The sequence below is a fragment of the Sebastes fasciatus genome, chromosome 20 (genome assembly GCF_043250625.1).
Source record: "Sebastes fasciatus isolate fSebFas1 chromosome 20, fSebFas1.pri, whole genome shotgun sequence".
Taxonomy (NCBI): domain Eukaryota; kingdom Metazoa; phylum Chordata; class Actinopteri; order Perciformes; family Sebastidae; genus Sebastes; species Sebastes fasciatus.
The window spans coordinates 2,356,794-2,380,472 of NC_133814.1; the positions used below are offsets into that span (position 1 = coordinate 2,356,794).

At 39.8% G+C, this 23,679-nt stretch overlaps 2 protein-coding genes across 4 annotated transcripts in view; one reads left to right on the forward strand and one right to left on the reverse strand.

Moving 5' to 3' along the window:
- Positions 1 to 6,905: 6,905 nt before the first annotated feature.
- Positions 6,906 to 23,679, reverse strand: part of LOC141758428 (V-type proton ATPase 116 kDa subunit a 1-like) — a 112,136-nt gene continuing 95,362 nt past the window's right edge. The window contains exon 23 of the transcript XR_012591875.1: positions 6,906 to 7,818. The gene's annotated coding sequence lies outside the window, so the exon portion shown is untranslated. The remainder of the gene's footprint in view (positions 7,819 to 23,679) is intronic.
- Positions 9,642 to 23,679, forward strand: part of ipmkb (inositol polyphosphate multikinase b) — a 34,997-nt gene continuing 20,959 nt past the window's right edge. For all 3 annotated transcript variants that reach the window (XM_074619853.1, XM_074619854.1, XM_074619855.1), the window contains exons 1-2: positions 9,642 to 10,994; positions 20,308 to 20,393. In XM_074619853.1, the coding sequence (XP_074475954.1) occupies positions 10,757 to 10,994; positions 20,308 to 20,393 (324 nt within the window). In that variant the 5' untranslated portion in view covers positions 9,642 to 10,756. The remainder of the gene's footprint in view (positions 10,995 to 20,307; positions 20,394 to 23,679) is intronic.

Genomic DNA, 23,679 nt, shown 5'->3' on the forward strand with positions numbered 1-23,679 from the left:
GGTCTACATATTGCTCCTTTAAGGAGCAATGAAAGGACTTTGAAATAAATCTGGAGAGAAGATGTGTAGCATCTAAGTGCAATTTTGCTTGTCTTCCAACAGGTGGGGCTGTTTATGAAGATTAGAACTGTTTCCATGATGCCTGAAACTAATAATGAGTCAGTCAAAGTTGACTGTTTTTCTGGAGCTCCTAAAAGAGGGAGTGTATCACTCCAGTGCTACATCCCTGTCTACAGCCAGCATTAAGGGATGATGGTATCCACAAGCCTCAAAATCTGAAACAAGAGTTTTCAGATACTCACAAAAAACTAATAATCCTTTCCAGGATTTGCACAAATATCCGTTCATCCACCCTGCACAGATCAGCTATCAATCACAGATGTGTATATACGACCAAAGAAAGGGAGACAAATTCTACAGAAATCTCCTAGTCATGATGATGGATTCACATGCACACCTCACCTTTCCTGTTATTCCTTACATGATGTAGAGAAAAGATTGTATCTTGCAGTAGTTTAATAAGTCATCAGCCTTTAAAAGGTCCCATATTGTGCTCATTTTCAGGTTCATGTATTTTGTGTTTCTATTAGAGCATGTTTACATGCATGTGTGGCGGTACTGAGTTCCCCAGACTTTAGTTGTTCAGTCAGAAGACTGAAAAACAGTTCCCATCCACATAATAATATAAAATAGAATGCCTTCTTAATAATAATAATGAACAAATGCCTCTTCGCTAATGAACAAATGCCTCTATATTAACAAACAATTAAGGAAACTGAAATATTGGTTTGTGTTTTTCCTTTTACCCTCCTTTAAAGTTTTCCCAAATAAAATACACTAAAAGAAATGGGTATAAAGGGTTTCATTGAAAATCAACAAATGAATAGAATACAAAAATACAGCCTGCAGGCGTTAGGCTATCGTAAGGCAAGCCAGCTGTTGCACAAATAGCACCTAATCGTCCCAGTGCAGGTAACCTAATTGGTTGGCACTTAACTTGTTTCCCCAACTAGGAGTCAACACTCTCAACAAACAAAACACAAAGATCACAGAATCCCAAAAGGGCCCAAAACAGACCAGAGTTTCCGGTAAAGCTGATAACACATGTTGCATTGAGTGAAGGAGAGATCAGAATGACACTGGGTGTGCAGTTTCCCTCCTCTTTTAAGCCCTACAGAAAGGGCGTCGTTACACCCTGATTGGCCAAGAGGGGAATGCACCAAGCTGCTCTCAACTATCATTTAAGAGCCAGTCCCCACACCCTGCGCAACAGGTGAACTGAATAACCCTCTAATCACTCAGCAACTCAACCAAAAAAACACCAGGGAAAAGGGAAACAACAGCAAACACCAGAGAATTGGCAGCTGCCACACTCCCTCCCCCATATAATAAACACTGCCTCCAAGGTGTTTTACACACATCCTTTAGACAGTTATTTACCTTTAATACAATGTCACAAAAAACCCATAAATTCATCCTCATCACTAGTGTCACTGTCCAGAAAAATGCGCATGACCGCCTCTCTCTCCTGAGCCTCCACTTCAACAGAGGTTGGGCGACACTCCTTCAAATCACACACATTAACCACCCTTAGATCCTTTCCGGTGTCCTCACGCACAATCCTGTAATTCACAGGGCCTACCTGCTCAACAACGCGGTACGGACCAATCCATCGTGGGGCCAGTTTAGCTGTGTAATTTTTGGAAGCCTTGGAGACAGGATGGGCTTTCATCCAGACCCTATCCTTCATTTCATATGTGACATGTCGCCTGTTTTTGTTATAGGTATGAGCCTGTTTCCTTTTTGCCTGTGCCAGATTGGACTCTACCAGAGCTTGGACATTTTTCAGCGCACGTGGGACCTGAGAAGAGGGCTCAAAAGCTCTGGCAAAAGGTCCCTTCAAAGATCCTCTAAGCAGCAACTCAGCTGGGGAAAAGCCGGTGGCTTCATTGACTGCGGAGTTCAGGGCAAAACGCAACTCCGGTATGAAACGATCCCAACTCTTATGCTTCTCTCCAACATACGAAGCTATCATGCTTTTTAGTGAGCGGTTAATACGCTCAGTCATGTTAGTCTGTGGATGATAGGCAGTTGTGAGTTTATGGACAACCCCCCAGCTATCACACAACTCTTTGAAAACCTCTGATGTGAACTGAGGTCCCCGATCTGATAAGACATGTTTTGGGACACCCCAACGTGTAAAGATGTCCTTCCGCAGACATTTGCTGATTGTGGAAGCAGTAGCATTACATAAAGGGAACAACTCAACCCAACGACTATAATAATCTACCACAACAAGTAATTGGGTGTTTCCCAGGGAACTACGAGGCAGAGGGCCCATGAGGTCCAAACCAAGCATTTCCCATGGCTCCGTTACCTTTGTCTGCTGGAGCAAGCCAGCAGGCTTCCTGGACTCAGGTTTATATTTCTGACAAATAGTACAAGATCTTACATATTCTGCGACATCTGTCCATATTTTCGGCCAGTATGCAACTTCACGAATCCTTTGCTGGGTCTTATATCGTCCAAAATGACCACTCAAAGGGTTATCGTGGTATGCATGCAAGACGACTGGACGAAGTGACTGTGGAACATATACCTGGTATAGGTCACCACGGTCAAGATGTTTGGTTTTCCTGTAAACCGTATCCTCCAAAATGACAAAACCGGAGTCTGCTTCACCGCCAGGTTTGTCATCAGTGAGCAGTGCCTGATATATTTTCTGGATGTCTGGATCACTCCTCTGGGCTTTCCAGACATCCTCATCAGTCAGAGGAAAAGGTACAAACTTCTCATCCCATGTCAGGGAACGAGTGTACAATGCAAGGGAGGCCGGACCAGTGGCCCGCGACAGAGCATCCGGTGCGTTGTTCAACTTACCCTTACGATATTCAATCGTAAAAAAAAATTCCTGCAGACGCAGTGCCCAGCGTATAAGCCTGGAGCTAGCTTTATTGGTGTTAAAGACCCACAACAACGAAGAGTGGTCAGTGACAACAACGAAAGGTTTCCCTTCCAGATAGTGTCTCCATTTCCCCAGACTCCACACCACAGCCAGACATTCCCGTTCTGTCGTGGAGTAATTTTGCTCTGACCTTGTTAGAGAGCGGCTGCCATAAGCGATAACCTCTTCTCTAGAGGAAGTGTTCGATCTCTGAGCCAAAACTGCCCCTAGACCCGTAGAACTTGCATCGGTGTAGACGACAAATGTGTTACACATATCAGGGTGACCAAGGACAGGAGGAGAGGTCAGATGGTCTTTAAGACATTGAAATGCCTTCTGACACTCCTCTGACCACTTAAACACGACTCCTTTCCTTTTCAACGCATTAAGGGGCTCTGCAATCATTGAAAAGTTAGGGACATAACGGTGATACCATCCAGCCAGACCCAAAAACCTTTGAACTTCCTTGAGGTTTCTAGGCACAGGGTAGTCACAAAGTGCTTCTGTCTTTGCTGGATCTGCTCGCACTCCCTCCTTGCTCACTACATGACCCAAGAATTTAAGCTCGGGACAACAGAAGTGGCATTTCTTAATATTGAGTGTAAGGCCAGCCTGCTGGAGGCAATCAAACACTCGCTGGACGTCATGAAAGTGATTCTGGACGTCTTTGGAATAGATTATGATGTCATCCAAGTACACCATACAGCACTCTCCTAGGCAGCTCCTCAGCACTTGAGTCATCAGCCTTTGGAAGGTAGCTGGAGCTCCCTTCAAGCCGAAAGGCATAACCCGAAAATGGAATAATCCAAAACATGTGACGAATGCCGTGAGGTGCTGGCTTTCCGGGTCCATTTCTACCTGCCAATAACCACTGTTGAGATCTAAGGTGGTGAACGCAGCTGAACCTGCCAGAGATTCAAGTATCTCAGAAATCGTTGGTAGAGGATAGGCATCTCCCTCGCTACGTTCATTAACACGGCGGAGATCAACACAAAATCGGGGTGTTCCACCATCTTTTCTAGGCACCACTACAATCGGGGATGCCCAGGGTGAATGGGAAGGTACAATGATACCCTGTTGAAGCATCTCTTCGATCTGCTCCTTAACCATCTTCCGCTTTTGTAGGGGTAATCGATAGGGGCGCTGGGTAACCACAACATCACTGTTTAATTTGATTTTATGTTTCAGCACAGAGGTACGGCCTAAAGTGGTGGTGCAGACCCGCGGGTTGTTTAGCAAGAGTTGGTACAATTCCTCAGCCTCCCTCCCTGTTAAACCACTGTCTGCAACAGCAGTATGGAGCAGACTGAGTAAGTCATCACCTTTAGGAATACAAGCTAGGTTACACCAGTCATCACTAACAGCAGGCAAGAGCGGTAATGTAGGTGGTAAGGTAGTATACAAAGCAACACTGCTCACACTCAGAACACCCCAACCATCGCTAGGGCACAGGACAGGCTGGAAAGGGAAAACCCTGGTGGTGTCATCACCAGCAAAAGAGTATACCTTGTCCCGGACGTTGACCTGGAGCCCACTCATGCTCATAAAATCTAAACCAAGAACTAATGGATACACCAACACATCTGCATCCAGTACTGCGGTAGGTACGAACCAACTGTTACCATGCATGCTGAACTCCAGCACTTTACATCCAATAGGATTTGCTTGCTGGCCATTCGCAAGATACATTGGTCCACCCTGCCATGATACAAGGGACTCATTGGGGCCTTTGATCTTATTCCACAGACTCACATGCAATAAAGTGTAGGTAGCACCTGTGTCCACAAGCGCTTTCCCATGACGCTGACGTACCGTGATGGGCACAACCAACTGTTTTAGACTAGTGGGCGGGTGAGATGGAGATCCCACCACACTAGTAGACTTTTGCTTCTGGCGGTTCTTGGCTGCAGGCTGACTAGCAACAGTAGCCATGGAACCTTTTTTACTGGACTCTGAAGTCTGTTTTGACTCTGACTTTTGCTGTCCACTGTATTTTAAGCTACCTGGGAAGACATGAAACTGAGGGCAGAACCCTGGTGCATGCTCACCATGGCAACGCCAACACAAAACCATTTCAGGTCTCTTTATAACCTTCTTTTCAGTTGTACCATTAGCTTTGTGAGATTCGTTCAGAGTTCTCCTGTACCTTTTCTGGTTTTCATAATCTACATCTATTTGACTCCCAATGCGGATCATCTCATCTATGGAGGTAACCCGACCATGGAGCTGACATGCCAGAAAGGGATTCATAGCCTTCAATATTCTTTTTAAAATCTCATCATCTGTGGCCGAAGAGTGCCAACGTTTGATAAGTGCTTGAAAGGAGAAAACAAAGTCTCGTAGTGACTCATTTCTTCCTTGCACCCTGGTTCGAATCTGTTCTTCCAGAACATCAACATAGTCCTCGGGAAGAAAAGATGATAGGAAAGCTCTCTGAAATTCCTCCCATGAATGGATTTTCTCCCTAACAGTCTCCCACCAATCACGTGCAGAACCATGCAATACACTTCTCATGGTCGCTAGGATCTCACCATGGGTAAGTGGTTTCAGAGACAGGAAGTCACTGCATCTTTGCAAATACACCAAAGGATCTTTCTCATCCTGAGGACCGCCATAGCAAGGGAAAAACATCTTAATTGGAAGTTTGCCATCAGTCACTCTACAACCATCATCCTGGAAAATTTCACCCTTAGGAGCAGCAGCTCCTGAGCAATCTGAAGGAACTCCCACAGGTGCGGAGGTAGGCAACAAAACCACATTTTTAACAACTGGAGAAACAGGATATGTGTGTGCTTGAGACGAAACTGCAACAGGTGTGACTGCTTCTTTAAGGACCCATTCCTCTCGCTTATGTATTGAATTGACCTGAGAATTGAGTGCACACTGTTGACGCACAAGAGACTCAAGGGTAGCCTGCACTGAACCCATCTGCTGTCGCAATGTATGCACCTCGGTCACCAGAAGTTGTACATCCTTGTTTTCAGTGACCGCGGATGTAATGGAGGTCATCAAGTTTTGACGGTCAGTAATCAGGGACTCTTGGAACTCAGACTGTGTTTGTTGTGCATTCCACTGAATGGCATTTATGCACTTTGAACCAAAATCCCTTACTTCTGCGAGCAAATGGTTACTTGTTTTCTCCACCACATTTGTTATGAGAGTAGTACACATTTTTAGAGCTTTATCGATGGGTATGCCCTTTGAAATGTTTGACAGCCACTCACGTTGCCAATCCACTGTATTTTTAAACACAAGTTTCATCGACTCTACAGCATTAGCAAAAATGACTAAATCCGAATCTGAGTGTTCCTGGGTGGGAGGAGCTACAGGAACTGGGGATGAAGGCAGAAGTAATAAGCCCTCTAAAGCCAAAAGAGGATGAGTGTCCACAGACAATTGTGGTTCTACTGGAGCATCTACCCATCCCTCTTCATCATCATCATCATCATCATCATCCCGTAAGTGCACCTCCTGCCCAACTACAGGCATATCCAAGCTAACATTTAGAGAAAGCTCGGATTCCAATTCCGCAAGCGACGGTTCAAATGCGGTCATTGTAATGTCTGGATCTTCCCAAGACATGATGGATAGTCACTAGTAATTATTTGGACTAATAGTCAAGCCACACTCCAAATACACATTTCAGAAATAAACACTCAAATACACTTGCTAAATAGATATCAGAAGATTGAGGGTTCGGGTCCCTTCGTGGTTGCCAATTATGTGGCGGTACTGAGTTCCCCAGACTTTAGTTGTTCAGTCAGAAGACTGAAAAACAGTTCCCATCCACATAATAATATAAAATAAAATGCCTTCTTAATAATAATAATGAACAAATGCCTCTTCGCTAATGAACAAATGCCTCTATATTAACAAACAATTAAGGAAACTGAAATATTGGTTTGTGTTTTTCCTTTTACCCTCCTTTAAAGTTTTCCCAAATAAAATACACTAAAAGAAATGGGTATAAAGGGTTTCATTGAAAATCAACAAATGAATAGAATACAAAAATACAGCCTGCAGGCGTTAGGCTATCGTAAGGCAAGCCAGCTGTTGCACAAATAGCACCTAATCGTCCCAGTGCAGGTAACCTAATTGGTTGGCACTTAACTTGTTTCCCCAACTAGGAGTCAACACTCTCAACAAACAAAACACAAAGATCACAGAATCCCAAAAGGGCCCAAAACAGACCAGAGTTTCTGGTAAAGCTGATAACACATGTTGCATTGAGTGAAGGAGAGATCAGAATGACACTGGGTGTGCAGTTTCCCTCCTCTTTTAAGCCCTACAGAAAGGGCATCGTTACACCCTGATTGGCCAAGAGGGGACTGCACCAAGCTGCTCTCAACTATCATTTAAGAGCCAGTCCCCACATCCTGCGCAACAGGTGAACTGAATAACCCTCTAATCACTCAGCAACTCAACCAAAAAAACACCAGGGAAAAGGGAAACAACAGCAAACACCAGAGAATTGGCAGCTGCCACACATGTAATGTTCAAAAAACACTTTATTTTCCTCGTACTGTCTGCCTGAATATACTTGTATTTACCCTCCATCAGAAAAACTCTGTTTTAGTGCATTTCAACGGAATTGCAACGGAATTGCGTTGCTAGGCAACAACTTGGGTCCATGTTTACTTCCTGTCAGCTGACGTTATTTACATACACTGCAAAAGGAAATAAACTGGGATACATTCAGGATGTTTACGTTTAAAACCGTGTAATGGTCTGAATATTGTATATTTGTGACATCACAAATGGACAGAAATCCTAACAGCTTGTCTCAAACGCACAATTTCTGAATACCAGCTGTGTGTGTTTCTCCGTATATTGAGCGTTTTGATAGTTTACCAGTATTTATATAGCACTTATACCTGCTTTATAATATAAAAGACATGAAAATCTCACTTTTTACAATATGGGACCTTTAAAGTAATTTTAAGTGAAAGATCCTATGAATGAAGATCCCCAATATAACAAAAACAGATTAATATGACATGCATAAACGATAAACGACTGTAACTACAGTACTGTAGAGTCAGTGTAAAACTAGCAAGGCGTAATTTATCAGTGTATCCTCATAGTTCCATTGATAATCAATTACATATATGTCAATATGTGAATACCATTCTGTAAAGAAATGTTGTAAAAGACTGCTACGACTGTCTGTCTGTGTGTGATTCACATTCAATTTATTATAGAATACAGACAGAAATCATGTGCCAAATCAGAGTAGTAATACTGCCATTTGTACATTATGTAAGGCAGATGTAGGCCTACAGCATAAACACTATAATTATGTTGTTATGAGAAAGAGAACAGACTGGACGGCACTTAATTTCACTATAAACAGAGCTGCTATCTGTTTACTGAACCCAGTATGTGTGTTTATGGGACTTTAGGCCAATAAGAGTGATAGCATGAACTTTCTAACAGATAAGTGTAATTGTCAGTGCAATTAGGGACATGGACCTATCTGGAATTATGGTAGAGAAGGCTCTAAATCTCATAGGATTTCTCAGGGGGGATAATTTGATGTCAGATAATTTATATCACGTACATTCCATTACTTTGTGCACTGCTGTATTTCAATAAAATTACATTTCAGTTGTTTTGTCACACATTTTATCTGGGAACTACTACTTCTACTACTACTGTTATCCATTAACACTAGGGTTTCATTGTAAGAAAGGGTTGTCTTTGATTCTAGCAGATTTATTATTGAAGGGTCATGAAGCACACCACACTTCAAATAAAGTGTTTAAAGCAAGGACAAACCACAGGCAGACAGCTAAGAAGATTTAACATAATATAATAGAAATATAAAATAATGAATAAACCTGGTAGAGTATTCATTTCTTAGTACAGTTTTTTTTAAGTGATTGTATTATTTTGTGTTTCTGCAGCTTAGAAAGCCATTTAAAACTGCCCCAATAACAGAATTTAATGCAGAGTTCTGAACATTCTATCAGATACAAACTGCACAAAGTTACGTTTATTCTGATAAGAACATGTTGTTATTGTTGTTAGTCATGTAATATATAATTTTAAAGCTATTTTTGTGCTCTTTATGCTGGAACTATCCACATCAGATTAATATGAAGATAGGTATAAGGGCATTCAGAATTGCCCCATTTGCAGCATTAGAGGTCAAATTTAGTGACCTCAGTGTCATGTCAATGTGACTAATGGATAGATCATAGTCGCTTTACAATGATATATGACTTCATGATATTCTGTGTTGGTGACCCTCTTTTATACTGGATGTGTAAAATGAATGGAAAACTATAATGATGGAGGGATGAAAAAAGGAGTGATAGCATATAGAAAGCTCCCATTGCTGCAATGCTATCATGCATTTTTCAACACTAGGGGACCTTTAAAAAAAAAATCACCATTTTAATCATATTTGCTCCAATCTTGCCTACTGCAGCTTTAATAGTAGCCTAATAACAGTGCATTAGTCTACTTTTATAGTTCATACTGTCGTTTTGTGTAGCCTCTTTATTTAGTCACATAGTAAAGAGAAGTATCAGTAATGAGAGGGATCGAGGCACAGCAGATAAACAAATACCTAGAAAGATCTATTTCAAATGCAAATCGGGCACGACCGACCGGCACGACTGCTGCTGCAGCTGCTGCCGCCGCTTAAAGGTATATGTTTTTACGACAGTAATGGAAAGTGTCGCAAACGAGTGGGAGGCTTTGGGCGCTGTGGCTGTTCATTACGTAGAAAGGTAGCCGCCTACACTGACCTGGATATCTCTAGCAGAGGACAACTCTACAGACCCTTTTTTAATAACATGGATTTTAGGACGACAATGCATCGATTCTGTGCTCATCTTCATCGGATAGGCCTTCGTCTGGAGGGTGTGATGTCCCTCTGGTCTGCTGAGTTGTGACGCGAGGAAGGAAGGAAGGACTCGCTCAGCAGCCTTATGGACACTATCGATGACTTAGCAATCAAAACCAGGACTGAATATCCGCTTTATGCAATTTATACACTTTATTGTCTCCGCTATCCATTTGCCTGCTTCTCTGTTTGCTGACGGGAACTGGATATCGCTCTTGAGTGTGTCGTAACATCACCATTACTGAGAGACAACAGTATTTACCTCTCTGAAGCAAGGAAGTGGAGCTGGCTGAGTCAGGCTAGCTGAAGTTGATGAAGATAAGACCGGAAGTTGGGTGACTTTGCCTTCACAATAAAGGTGCTTTGACTTTGAATAACGACGTTTGGGGTCAGACAGAGACGTAACGCTCGGATGGAACGACAGCCGGCTTTTTGTTAACAACAGAGATCTCTGCCTTTATTATTAACGTAGCACACTACAGCATCGATACGTCTCCATTCGTTTTATTTTGGAAGCGACGAGCGGAAGTCGCGCTCGGTTCTGTTGCGTTTGACAGTGAAGGGAAGTGGGATGTGGCCAGGATGTATTTATGCTTCTGTATAAGATATGAAAATCATTGAATTAGCGCTGCTTCGGGAGCCCTGTTTCAGCAGCGGACACCGCAGGGGTTACGGCAGTCCGTCCATGAGCTGGTGGTTGTCGGCGGTCGAACACGGCGAACAGGACCGAAGCTGCTGTGCTGGTTCCGTCTGGACTGGACCGTTTCCATGAGGGCTTCTCCACCTCACGCCCTACCAGTCTGTGTGCGGGGCTCTAATATGTGCTTATTACGTAATAACAGCATGTGAATCCATAGTCACAGCGTTTACTTTTTTATTTTATTTTTTTCTTGGACTTTGTGCTTTTCAACCTATTTTTTTTTTTAATATATATATATAAATATATATATTTTTTGTAAATGTCAACAACTCAGCGTCAAGTGATGATGGAGTCCTCTCTGGCTCTCGGAAGACTGGAACTGACCCCCGGTTCAGGCGCTGTTGGGGTTAGCCTGACCCCGCGGCTCTCCGGCGGTCACCCCGCCAAAGAGAAGTGCGGTCAGCGGCCGCTGGGTCCACAAGGCCCGGCTCACCTGAACGGCTGCGTCCCGCTGTCACACCAGGTGGCGGGGCACAAGTTTGGAGTGGACACAGTGGGTGAGTAAACTGCCGTTAGAACTGCTGTCACTAAACATCACTTCCTTAATCAACTTTTTTTTTTCTTATTAAGACCTGGAAACTGTATGTTCCTTGTCACACCTGTATGTGACCCGAAACATTATGAATTGGTTCAGAGGAAAATTCGGCCTATAAATAACCAACCAAAAAGGTTCATTTGACCTAGAAGTGAAAGATGATATTTGTGGAAGACAAAATGCCATAGCTCTACCAGGTATGATTGCTGTCAACAAGAGCAGTAAATTAAGAGAATTTGTCATATAAATTTGGTATTTTTTGTGTGTGTCATACATGAGGAAGCAGCATACATACAAGTTCGGATTTGTGCACTTGTGGGAATGAATTTGATTATTTTTCTCACTCTGTTATCTAGACCAATTACAACTTAACATTTGGGTCCCTGCACTAAATCTGATCTGAGATCATTTGTGGATTTGTAACCATGATATCTCTGCTCCATGGTCTCACACTCACAATCATGTACAAAGGACACCTGCCATTATTAAAGCCTCCACTGTGTGTTTTCAGGTGAGGTGCTGAGCTGAATTGATTGTGCGTGACACGGTCAGCAGCTGGTGGTAGTTCCAGTACCTCTCAGTGCTGGTCAGTCAGTTTACCTTGATGAAGATGCATCTTTATGTTGTGGGGTAGGCATTCTCAACAGTGCTCTGATGTGGCCTGCAGTCAGCCAGGGCAAACCTGTTTATCCACAAGTTTTTTTTTGTTGGCTGAACTGTTCCTGTTCAACCTGAGCCATTTCGATGTAGTGTACACATTGTTTTCTTTGGTGTGATCCAACATTTACTTTCTTTCCATTTGTTTCATCTGTGTTCACTGTGTTGAACTACGGGCTTACCAGGGCTCTAAACAAAAGTTTCTTCCCGTCTGTAATCATTATGATATACAAGCTTCAGTTTCAGTCTCAGCTAATAAAGCTCATAATCAGTTATAACTTCATAAGTTCTTTGTGACACTACAGACGGTACACCAGCTTCTATCTATCTATCTATCTATCTATCTATCTATCTATCTATCTATCTATCTATCTAGCTTCAGTTAAGTGTCCGTCAGTCAGAATGTGATTTTGCTTTGTGGGTTAGTTGGTAATAAGTCATATGGAGCAGAACTTAAAGGTCCCATATTGTAAGAAGTGAGATTTTCATGTCTTTTATATTATAAAGCAGATTTAAGTGCTGTATAAATACTGTGAAACTATCAAAACGCTCAATATACGGAGAAATACACACAGCTTGTATACAGAAATTGTGCGTTTGAGACAAGCCGCTAGGATTTCTGTCCATTTGTGATATCACAAATATACAATATTTAGACCATTACATGGTTTTAAATATAAACATTCTAAATGTGTCCCAGTTTATTTCCTATTGCAGTGTATGTAAATAACATCAGCTGATAGGAAGTAAACATGGACCCAAACTGTTGCCTAGCAACGCAATTCCGTTGCAATTCCGTTGAAATGCACTAAAACGGAGCGTTTCAGACAGAGGGTGAATACAGGTCTATTCAGGCAGACAGTATGAGGAAAATAAAGTTTTTTTTGAACATTACAGCATGTAAACATGTTCTAGTAGAAACACAAAATACAAGTTTGAACCTGAAAATGAGCACGATATGGGACCTTTAAAAGGCAATAGAGAGGTGAAGTCCCGCCCCTTTCGGTAGACGACCATGGGACCATATTTCGGAAAAAAATATTAACAGTAGTCAACGGAGAGATAAATATTTTTTTGATCCAGTTTGAGATGCTCCATGAATCACACATTATGATGTTTGTCAAATTAAAAGATAATTTTGCAAGGCAATAGAGTGACAGTTTGTCGTAGTATCATTTAATTTAGTGTGAAACCGCTCAGTGAACTACATCTCTCGTCTCGCACAATATACGGCACCAGCACTAGCTAACTAGCGACCTTAGCTACGTGTCATGCACAGGCTCCAATGTTTTGAATTTGGACTTTTGTACCCATTTAAGACGCTAGCTGTCAGTACTACATATTGCATATCACCATACATTCTCTGGTTCCAGTGTGAAGATTTGTTGTCTTTATATCACTTTAAACAGGGTTCAACATTAATGGGTTTTTTTTTCCTTTGCCTGGTCGGTTCAGAAATCTACTAATTTTTGCTTGCCCCCATACAAATTGTTTTCTTTATTAGCGGTTATCAAATAACAATAAAGACTAAAAATAATTGTCATGTTTAATCTACATGTTTATTTATTGAGATGGAAGCGAGATGGCTCACTCCTAAGCTACTTCCATCATCTGCTGCAGAAACAATTCTGTGTTTGATAGAATTACTAGCCCCGACGTGACATTTTACTTGCCCCGGGCAATCGGTTAATTCTTATTGTTGAGCCCTGCTGTAAACTGAATATATTTGGTTGTGGACTGTCTGTCAGGCGAAACAAGACAATTGCAAAAACATAACCCTGGCCTCTCAGATGGGAATTTTTCACTGTATATGTGACATTCTATAAACTAAACTATTAATCGATAAATTAAAATAATGTCAGTCTTTTTACCAAAATATTCCAAATGGAATATGACAAATGACAGCAGGGCTCGACACTAACTAAAAGCAACCAGGCATCAGCTTTTGGTTGCCAAAACTGAAAATGTAGAGCCATTTTTTAGTCACCTTATATTTTGTGTAATTAAGACACTATGCAGTTATTACGTCAGCTTAATAAGGAAATGAGACATGTATATATGTCATGTATGTTGTTCATACTTTGCAGCATAATTGCCAATTTCTCAAAATGGTTGCCAATGGCAACCCTTACTGTCGAGCCCTGGTTGTTTCTGTTTGCTGAACAGAAATCAAGCAAAAACACTAAGTTAGTGCCATGTGCACTTAGTTGATAGAGAATCAAACTTATAAACCATATCAATAATGTAATCTGAATACTCTGTGCAATGTTGGGAAGGTGTCTGTGTCTTTAATATTTTGTTGAATAGTTCTGTCTCATCTCTGTCTGCTGTGTCCATCCCCAAATGCTAGTAGAAAGAGGCATTCAGAGAAGCAGTGATACAGTGTATTTGACAGTAATGTGGAATGATCTTACCTTAGCCCTTCCTTGGGCAGTGAGCAATCATTAACACAGGCCACACGTTCCAACTAACAGGCAGGGAAAGTAGTATCGACACAGTAGCCTACTGAGACTGAGCCAGCAGTGTCTTTAAAGTTTCCACGACAGTTGTAGAACAAGCACTGGAATCCTGTTGAGCTTGTACTGTTGCTGACTGAAAATGATCCTGCTCACTCCTCCTCCCACTGCTCTGTTTCCCCAGGCCTCCAGTCTATAGGTCTGTGTTTAAATGTGTAGTAGTGATGGGCAGTTATGTGCCATGAAGGGCTGAAAGTGTGGAAGGTTTTCATTGATCTGGTCTCATAAATCCGGGAGCAACCCTGTCAGTTAAAAAAACAACTAGGTTTAATAAGCTAGAAAGGGCCCAGAGCCTGGGGGTATGTCACTATACTGCCAGGAAACATGAAACTTTAAATGCAAATCTGAGTTATTTTGCCAAGACTGCAAACGGGCCAGCTGCTGATTGATGGTTCATCTCTAGTTGTTAGATGAGCGGAGCATTTTAAACGTCAATATCGCAATCGGTCATATTCATTTCATTGTGGGAAGCCAAAAATCGTGATCGCGATTAATATTCGATTAACAGGTGGAAACAGTTAAGAAGAGCAGAAGGAAGAGACAGGAGCTGGAGCTGTTCCTAAATAACATCTAATGCTATATATATATATTTATATGTGCATAGTGTAATGTGCATATATATGTATATAATGTAATATGCATATATATGTTCATAGTGTAATGTGCGTATATATATATATATATATATATGTGTAATAAAAAAATAAAAATTGAAAAAATATATACTGTTATTATTTTTTTAAATAAAAAAATATTTAAAACAATGAAAATATTTAAATACAAAATATATATTTAAATATTATCTATATATAATAAATAATCAATAAATCAATCAATAACTTTGATGGGGATTTTGATGTAAAAATACTCTGATGCTGATTTCTTTTTTTTTTTTTTTAAATATTTTTTTTATTAGCAAAAGGCTTATATATATATATATATATATATATAAATATATATATATATATATATATATATATAAAAATATATATATATATTATTATTATAATAGTAACGATTGAAAAAATAAAGAAATGATTAGAAAATTAAAAAAAAGTAAAAACAAAAAATACATATTGAATATAATTTATATATTTTTATTTAGGATGGATTGACAGAGCTGTGACAAGGTGCTCTCAAGAAACACAATTTCACCAATTCAACTCAAGAACAGCAGCAACAGCAGCAGCGCCAGCAACAGACAGCTCAGCCAACAAAAAGGGGGCACATAGAAATCACAGCATTTAATTCTTACACTTCGGTTCTTGTACGGCTAGCCAGCTGGTTGTTAGCTTAGCTTAGCTTAGCTTAGCATAAAGGCTAACAGGGGGAAAGAGCTAGCCTGGCTCTGTCCAGCAAAAGTTGGTTCTACAGAGGTTATGCTAAGCTAAGCTAACAGTCTCAGAATCCGGTTTATTTCACTAAGTATATACATATATACTTAATATACAAACTCTGTTTTTTTATGGAGCTCTCTCAATGTACTTACGCAGAATATAAATAATAGCATAAAATAATACAATAATGAAAATAAAAATTCAAGTGTTTATGCAAGTCACGTGTTCAGGAGTTGTAAACAATACAAATAGTGCAAAGAAATAAATCCTGGATGGATATTACTGTACATGGACTAGATGATTATATACAACATGTACTAGTAGGATGAGACCCAGCCCATTGATATGTGTCCTCTGTAGTGGACATTTTGTCAACATGCATATGCTTTTACTCTTTTGAGCTACTCTATCAACCCCTGATATGTCATGTGATAGGCTGCTGGGATGTCGGGAACTTCCTCTTTCTTTCCATCTAAAATGGATGTCATAGGTGCAAGCAGCCAAGCACCTTTTATGGAAAGAGGAAATCAAATATTGTTTATCTATTTTTGTTTTTGTTTTTTTTACTATGATATTCATATATTTTCTTGTTTATCAACATGTCAGGAATGATATATTTAGTTATGAAAGCAGTTACATGATTTGTCTTTTGAAATAATAGCCCCTTTTATGAATGTCAATTGTATTGGACACCGAGACCATGTTTATGTACTTAAAGGTCCCATATTGTAAAAAGTGAGATTTTCATGTCATTTATATTATAAAGCAGGTTTAAGTGCCTTATAAATACAGTTAAACTATAAAAATGCTCAATATACGGAGAAATACACACAGCCCGTATTCAGAAATTGTGCGTTTGAAACAAGCTGTTTGGATTTCTGTCCATTTGTGATGTCACAGGGTGAATACAGGTATATTCAGGCAGACAGTACAAGGAAAATAATGTGTTTTTTGAACATTAAAGCATGTAAACATGTTCTAGTTGAAACACAAAATACAAGTATGTACCTGAAAATGAGTACGATATGGGACCTTTAATGACTCCACATTGTTGTAAGAGACAGAACTGAAGCAGAGGGGATTCTTTACCGGATAGTTGAGGGAACTTCACATTTACAGTAAATGGGTAATTCCATGTCATGTAACACTCATAATGCACACATATTGCTGTATATCACTGACATTTATCAGTGATCATTGAGGTTTGAAGATTTCCCAAGTAGAAACGCAAACTGCCTCTAGAATGCAAAGTTTGTGCTTCTGAGTATGGTAAATAGGACTCTGGAATTGTCCCAATGATGCGCTACTACCTGGCTGTATTTAAAGGGATAGTTTGGGTGTTTTGAAGTGGGATTGTATGAGGTATTTCGCCATAGACAGGAGTTACCGCTCAGAAGCAAAGCAATGAACTGCAAGCCCGTTCTCATTACCAGGGAGTCAAATACCGAGGCTTTGTCACAGCCGTGTGTGTGTGGGTGTGTGTGGTAATATCATAATGTAGTTACAGGGTCTGATGCAAGACAGAAAGGCAAAGGTGAAAGTCCGGCTATGTTACTCCCTAGTCCTTACCTGTCAGCTGCTCCATGCTAAGTCTTCCTTTTGAAGGCGGGGCAGGACTTTATAACCTTTTAACGTGAAAGCTACAGTTTTCGAAATGATTCAGTTCTGTATTAGATTATAGAGATACACCGATCATTTATGCATCATTCTTTTATATGTAAGAAAACATCAGGCTGGACTTAAACATTGTTTTCTTAACTTTGTAAAACAAAATGTAACAAAAAAAATTCACATTTTATTTTAATTATACAAATTGAATTTTTATTTATTATTACATTTTAAGTAATACATTGTACACAAGCAACTTGATAAAAAATCTTCAAAAATATCAGAATTTTGTTTTTATTATTAAAATAATAAATCGTACACCAGCAACTTTGTAAAAAATCTTCAAAATTATCAGAAGTTTTATTAATTATTAAAATAATAAATCGTACACCAGCAACTTCGTAAAAAATCTTAAAAATTAACAGAATTTTTATTTATTATTAAAATAATAAATCGTACACCAGCAACTTGGTAAAAATGTTTAAAAATTAACAGAATCTTTATTTGTTAATAAAATAATAAATCGTACACCATTACTGAAATCTTCAAAATTAACAGAAATTACAATTCAATGTAAACCTTTAAATGCATATACCTTTGGGGTTTTTTTGCTAAAAATATGCGTTAAATTTTGGTGAGGAAAACTGTCATAGCCGTTTTCAAAGGGGTCCCTTGACCTCTGACCTCCAGATATGTGAATGAAAATGGATTATTTTGGTACCCACGAGTCTCCCCTTTACAGACATGCCCACTTTATGATAATCACATGCAGTGTGGGCAGTACAAATGTGTTATTTTGGCCTATTCTAAAATAGTGTATTTACGTGTTCTTTATGTTATGACAGTTTAACTAAAATAAGTTTTAAAAAATCACAATATATAGCTTTGCTTACAATATATTGAATCATAACCCCTGTATCACGATTACGTATCGTATTGTTGCCGATACACAGCCCTGATGTTGACAGTAGCTGAGTGAAGGGATGACTGCCTCCTGCTTAGTCTCAGGATTCAGACTGATGACCTTCCAGACACAGGCCAGATGTGGGTTCACACCACCACCCCCCTCCTTTATGTGCTGCTTTATTTTTTTATGTTTATAGAGGTTTTGTATATTGTTTACTATTTGCATGTGTGTGTGTGTGTGTGTGTTTGTGTTTGTGTTTGTGTTGTGTGTGTGTGTGTGTGTGTGTGTGTGTGTGTGTTTGTTTGTATCTGTGGGTTCTTAGAAGAATCTAGAGACTAAAGAGCAGACTAATCCTTTCCACTGCAGGTTCACTCAGTCCATCTGTAATCAGCTGTGGTCAGCATGTGATGATGTAACAGGACACTCATCTTTTCCTCACTATCTTTCTTTCTATACTGGAAATAGGCCGACAAAGAGAGACACATTTATATACATACAACAAAAAAACAATGAAGAATAAATTAAGTTATTGACTTATCGTAATTCTCATACATCTTCATGTAATGGTCGACTCGTGGCTTGTTCTCAAATAATAGCATGTGCTGTGGTCTGTACAAATAAATAACGGCTTGTGTTTACAATAAAGTCACATCAGCAGATTTGTAATATGGACTGTATTTATCAGGAGTCTCCGAACCCCTCCGTGCTTAAAGTGAACATGACTAAAAACACTCCTAATTCAGTAAGAAATTAGATTAGTATAGTCGTGTTTTAAAATGCTTAGAATGGACTCTGAGATACCAAATGGCCCCACATAATTTTTTTCCTGTCTACATGTTCAGAAATCAGATGTTAGTCAGGTGGTGTACACGTTGTGTGAGTATGAGTTTCTCATTGACCGCTCACGGAGACCTACAATATTACACTGGCTTATCTATATTAAGGGCAAAGTCCCTCGTGTTGCTCTTTCTCTTTCATTATTTTCCTCTTAGTAGTATTGTGATCCTACAAGTATTGCGATTTATTGCAACTTTTTTAACACCAGACCATGGGAAAAAATTGAGTCATACACTTCTAGGGACTTTTACTTTGGAAAATCTCTAAATTAATCCAGTAAGAATGTTTGATTTTCAGCATGTATGTAGTCAGAGATGTCCTGAAGTCAAATATATCAGGATCATTGTCAGACATTATTTATTACATTTTTCCAGCAACCCAAAAATCAAAGAATAAAGACATTTCCCTCACAGATTAGTGGTATTTTCTTTTTAATTCATAAGGGACATGTAATGTTTTATACTTCAGGTGAATATAATCCAATCAATCTGATTTCCATATATGTATTTTGTATATACATTTCCCTTTGTTAACACCTTATTTTAAAAAACGGACGTAGTCGCACGTGTCTACTTCCTCTAACTTCTCCAAGGTGGTCTCTAGCTCTCCCGTCAGCTCCGTTCTCTTTATACCTCCATGGTCAGCTCCATCGGGGCCGTTTGAATGCAGAGAACAGAAATGTCAGTATCTGGGTGCTCTACAGTTGTAGCGTCGGCCCATTTGACCGCGGAGATGAGAGCGACGGCTGGCTAGACCGCCACGTTACCGCGATACGATAACGTTTCCTGTCCGTGACAGAGTTAGCATGCAGCTTTAGCCGTGATGTCTAGCTCTGCTTTTCCTGTCAATGTGTGAAACCCAAAGTGTTTCCATCCTTTACTGGATGTGTAGTGTTTACCACGCTGGATTTAACATGGGAGGGTGCAGGTCATATCCACGCTGACCCTCCAACGTTTTCAGTTTTGTCGTTTCGGCCTCGCAGCGGCCGGCTGGTTTGTTTTGGTTTTGGTGAAGAACAGATATGATGTCACGTTACTCAGACTACAACAATAAAAGCGCTAACTTCCTTCTACCTCTACATAGACTCAAATGAAGCAAATATATCGTTTCTGGCATTAAAAAAATTCATAATCGTTATAGGGTTTTTTCTTAACCCTATTCAATATTTAAAATTAACCTCAGTTTGAACTGTTAATGATTAAATGAACAATTCTTTTTTTTTTCCATTTCCAATGATTTACTTCTGTTCCGAATGAACTGCTGACGGACATTAAATTGAGGTGTCTCAGTGAAAATCTTCATTGTAACTGTTCTTCAGTACTTCAGGTTGAGAACAGATGACTGGGTGACTTTGTCAGCTGTTATTATTCTTTACTGCTTGAATTTCAGTTCTGTCTGTTGTATTTGTTGCAGGTATTTTGCAGCATCCAGATGGAACAGTCCTGAAGCAGCTTCAGCCTCCTCCCAGAGGTCCACGAGAGATGCAGTTTTACAGCACGGTAACATACACAATGCATTCATAACCCCTATACACAATCACATACACAACAATATCAACAAGGGGTGTAAGAAAATATCAAAAATATAGCGAATATCGCAATATTATGTTTTGTGATACTGTATTGATTCTCATCGTTTTTTAGATAATACTATACATATATTTATATATTTATATATATATATATATATATATATATATATATATATATATATATATATATATTTATATATATATATTTATATAGAGAATATATTTATATCTAAGGCATTTCGATGCCTCCGCACCGGCGACAGCTTTCAGGTTGTCAGTCTGTCTTCACATTTGGTACAACCGTCCACTTGGACTCAAGGATGAACTGCTAAGATTTTGGTGGTCAAAGGTCACTGTGACCTCACAAAACATGTATTTACTGTAGCCATAACTCAAGAAGTCATATGCTAACTAGAATGGCACTTGGCTTATTAACTTGTGTGTGTGTTTCCGTGTAACGTCTTAGCGGATTCCTCTCTCATTCAGCAGCCTTGTTATGTCTGTATATCGTTACACTACGTTGTTATCATCCCCCCATCTACCGCTTTGTTCTTTCTCACCGCGGACGGACAGCAGCTCCCGCACCTCTAAGTCTCGCCACACATCCACACACACGTAACTCTCTGCTCTCAGAAGGAAGGAGGCGGGGTCACGCGTCATCAGTTACACCGCGCATGTGTTATACCCTGTGGTCTTAATGATCGGAATTCTTAAAAAAAATCCTGAATCTGACTCATGATATGGATTTAGGATTTTTTCAGGATCTTTTCAATATTTTTTCAGGATTTTTTCGCCACCAAAATGGAGTGTTCATTGTGCCACACCCCAACCCTCCAAAAGATTTCATTCAAATCCATCGCAAAGTTTTGGAGTAATCCTGCTAACAGACAGACAGACAGACAGACAGACAGACAGACGCTGGTGAAAACAAAACCTCAAAGGCCTTGGAAGGAGGTCATTTTTTGTTTTCACCGGCAATTATGACAATTTCACACACATGTCTAACAGGATAAAATGATGAAGTGATGACATTTTGAACAGACATGGATGTAGACTGACACTTGACCGGTTGGCGGAGGAATACAACCACAGGGCGGTAACTCTAATTGTTTGATGAATTACTCCAATGTTCATAATTGCTGGTGATACGTACAGTATCGTATCGCCAGACTCCTGCCATTACACAGCCTTTACACCACTACTTATAATGCAGTAATGAAAGAGACTTGTGTAAGGTCTCTCACCCTCTATTTAGATATGTAAATATGAGTATTTACCTCTATTGTGACTCACTTACTGACTTGTCCAACAGCACATTCAAGACATTCCTTATTGGTCTATGTAATCACACAGTGGCACATGTGTGTCTGCTGCTTCACAGCTTCAGTGTTTGCTTTAGAGCTTAGCAGCACTGTCAGCCTCAGCAACTCTCATACAAACAGGAGTGAGTCATGGTATCATGTCTTCCTGTCTCTAACCTAATCCCAACAACACACACACACACACATCTCACACTGACCTGACATCCTGCACAGGGCTGGCTGGGAGTCTAGTAACTAGAACACGACGTATTTAACTATATGGGGCTGCTGTAATACTGTATGTTGTGCTGAACTTTCACCACGCTCATGCTAATAAATTCAGATATTTTTTCACTTTCCATCAGAATTGTTTTCTTATCGGGGTGGAAAAGCCTCAGGAAGAAAAAAAAAATAATTACATTGAAATGATACTGCATATGCCCTGTATTAGTGATGAAATGATTAATTGTACCCCCGCTACAATGTAGTCGGGGGGTATATAGTGCCCGGAAGCGTCCTTCCGTCTGTCCTCGTTTCCGGAGCAGAACTCGGAAACTATTAAACTTAGAAACTTCAAATTTGGTATGATGGTTGACAGTGTGGTCTAGTTGTGCCTTTTAGGGGTTAGAAGTCCAGGGGGCCAAAAACGTTTTAAAGGTCCCATATCATGCTCATTTTCAGGTTCATACTGTACTTTCTGTTTCTACTAGAACATGTTTACATGCTGTAACGTTAAAAAAAAAACAACATTATTTTCCTCGTACTGTCTGCCTGAATATACCTGTATTCACCCTCCGTCTGAAACGCTCCGTTTTAGTGCATTCAATGGAATTGCAATGGAATTGCATTGCTAGGCAACAACTTGGGTCCATGTTTACTTCCTGACAGGAGATGTTATTTACATACACTGCAACAGGAAATAAACCGGGACACATTTGGAATGTTTACGTTTAAAACCGTGTAATGGTCTAAATATTGTATATTTGTGACATCACAAATGGACAGAAATCCTAAAGGCTTGTTTCAAACGCGCAATTTCTGAATACGGGTTGTGTGTATTTCTCCGTATATTAAGCGTTTTGATTGTTCAACAGTATTTATAAAGCACTTAAACCTGCTTTATAATATAAAATACATGAAAATCTCACATTTTACAATATGGGACATTTTTGCCAAAAGCTGTGATTTTTTTTCCGACTTCGATTTCTTTTCCAGAGCAATCTCGTTCCATTAGTTCCAAAAGAACAAAACCTTTGGCCCTACTTTAGTAGGGGTCAAGCAGTGAGCGGGGGGGTACGTGAGCCATGTTCACTTTTGTCTCGTTGATACATTTATTAGTCGATCAGCAGAAAACTAACCAGCCGTAGCTTTGATACTTGATTGAAGTCATGAATTAAGCCAAAATGGCAAACAGTTGCTGGTTCTTTCTTCTCCAATGTGAGAATATTGAAGCCTTTTTCCAGACCACCCCAAAATATTGAACCATCGCAATATTATGTTTTGTCATATTGTATCAATTCTCAAAAACTTTTGATTTTTAGTTACATGCAAAGATGAACTCAGTCAATACTGTATTTCAGTTGCAAAGATATCTGCCCTCTCTAAGTAGTGCTATGATGTTGGATGTTACAGGGACTGTGATAAATGCAAATGCAGAACTCACTGTTAAAAGTAAAAAAGATTTACTCAAATTTTATGCATATATCGCCTCGCTTACAGTATCTTAATATATCGCAATATATTGAATCGTAACCCCTTTATCGTGATAAGTATCGTATCGCCAGATTCCATGCCAACGCACAGCCCTACTTTGGACCAGGGTCTGAAATTAGCACCCGCCAAATGCGGGTAAAATGTTGGTAGTGGAGGTTAAAATCGTCAGGCCATCCGCCACTTTGGCAGACGCTGGGGTCGGGAATAGAGAATTGGTTCTCGTTGAGAACTGTTTCATAG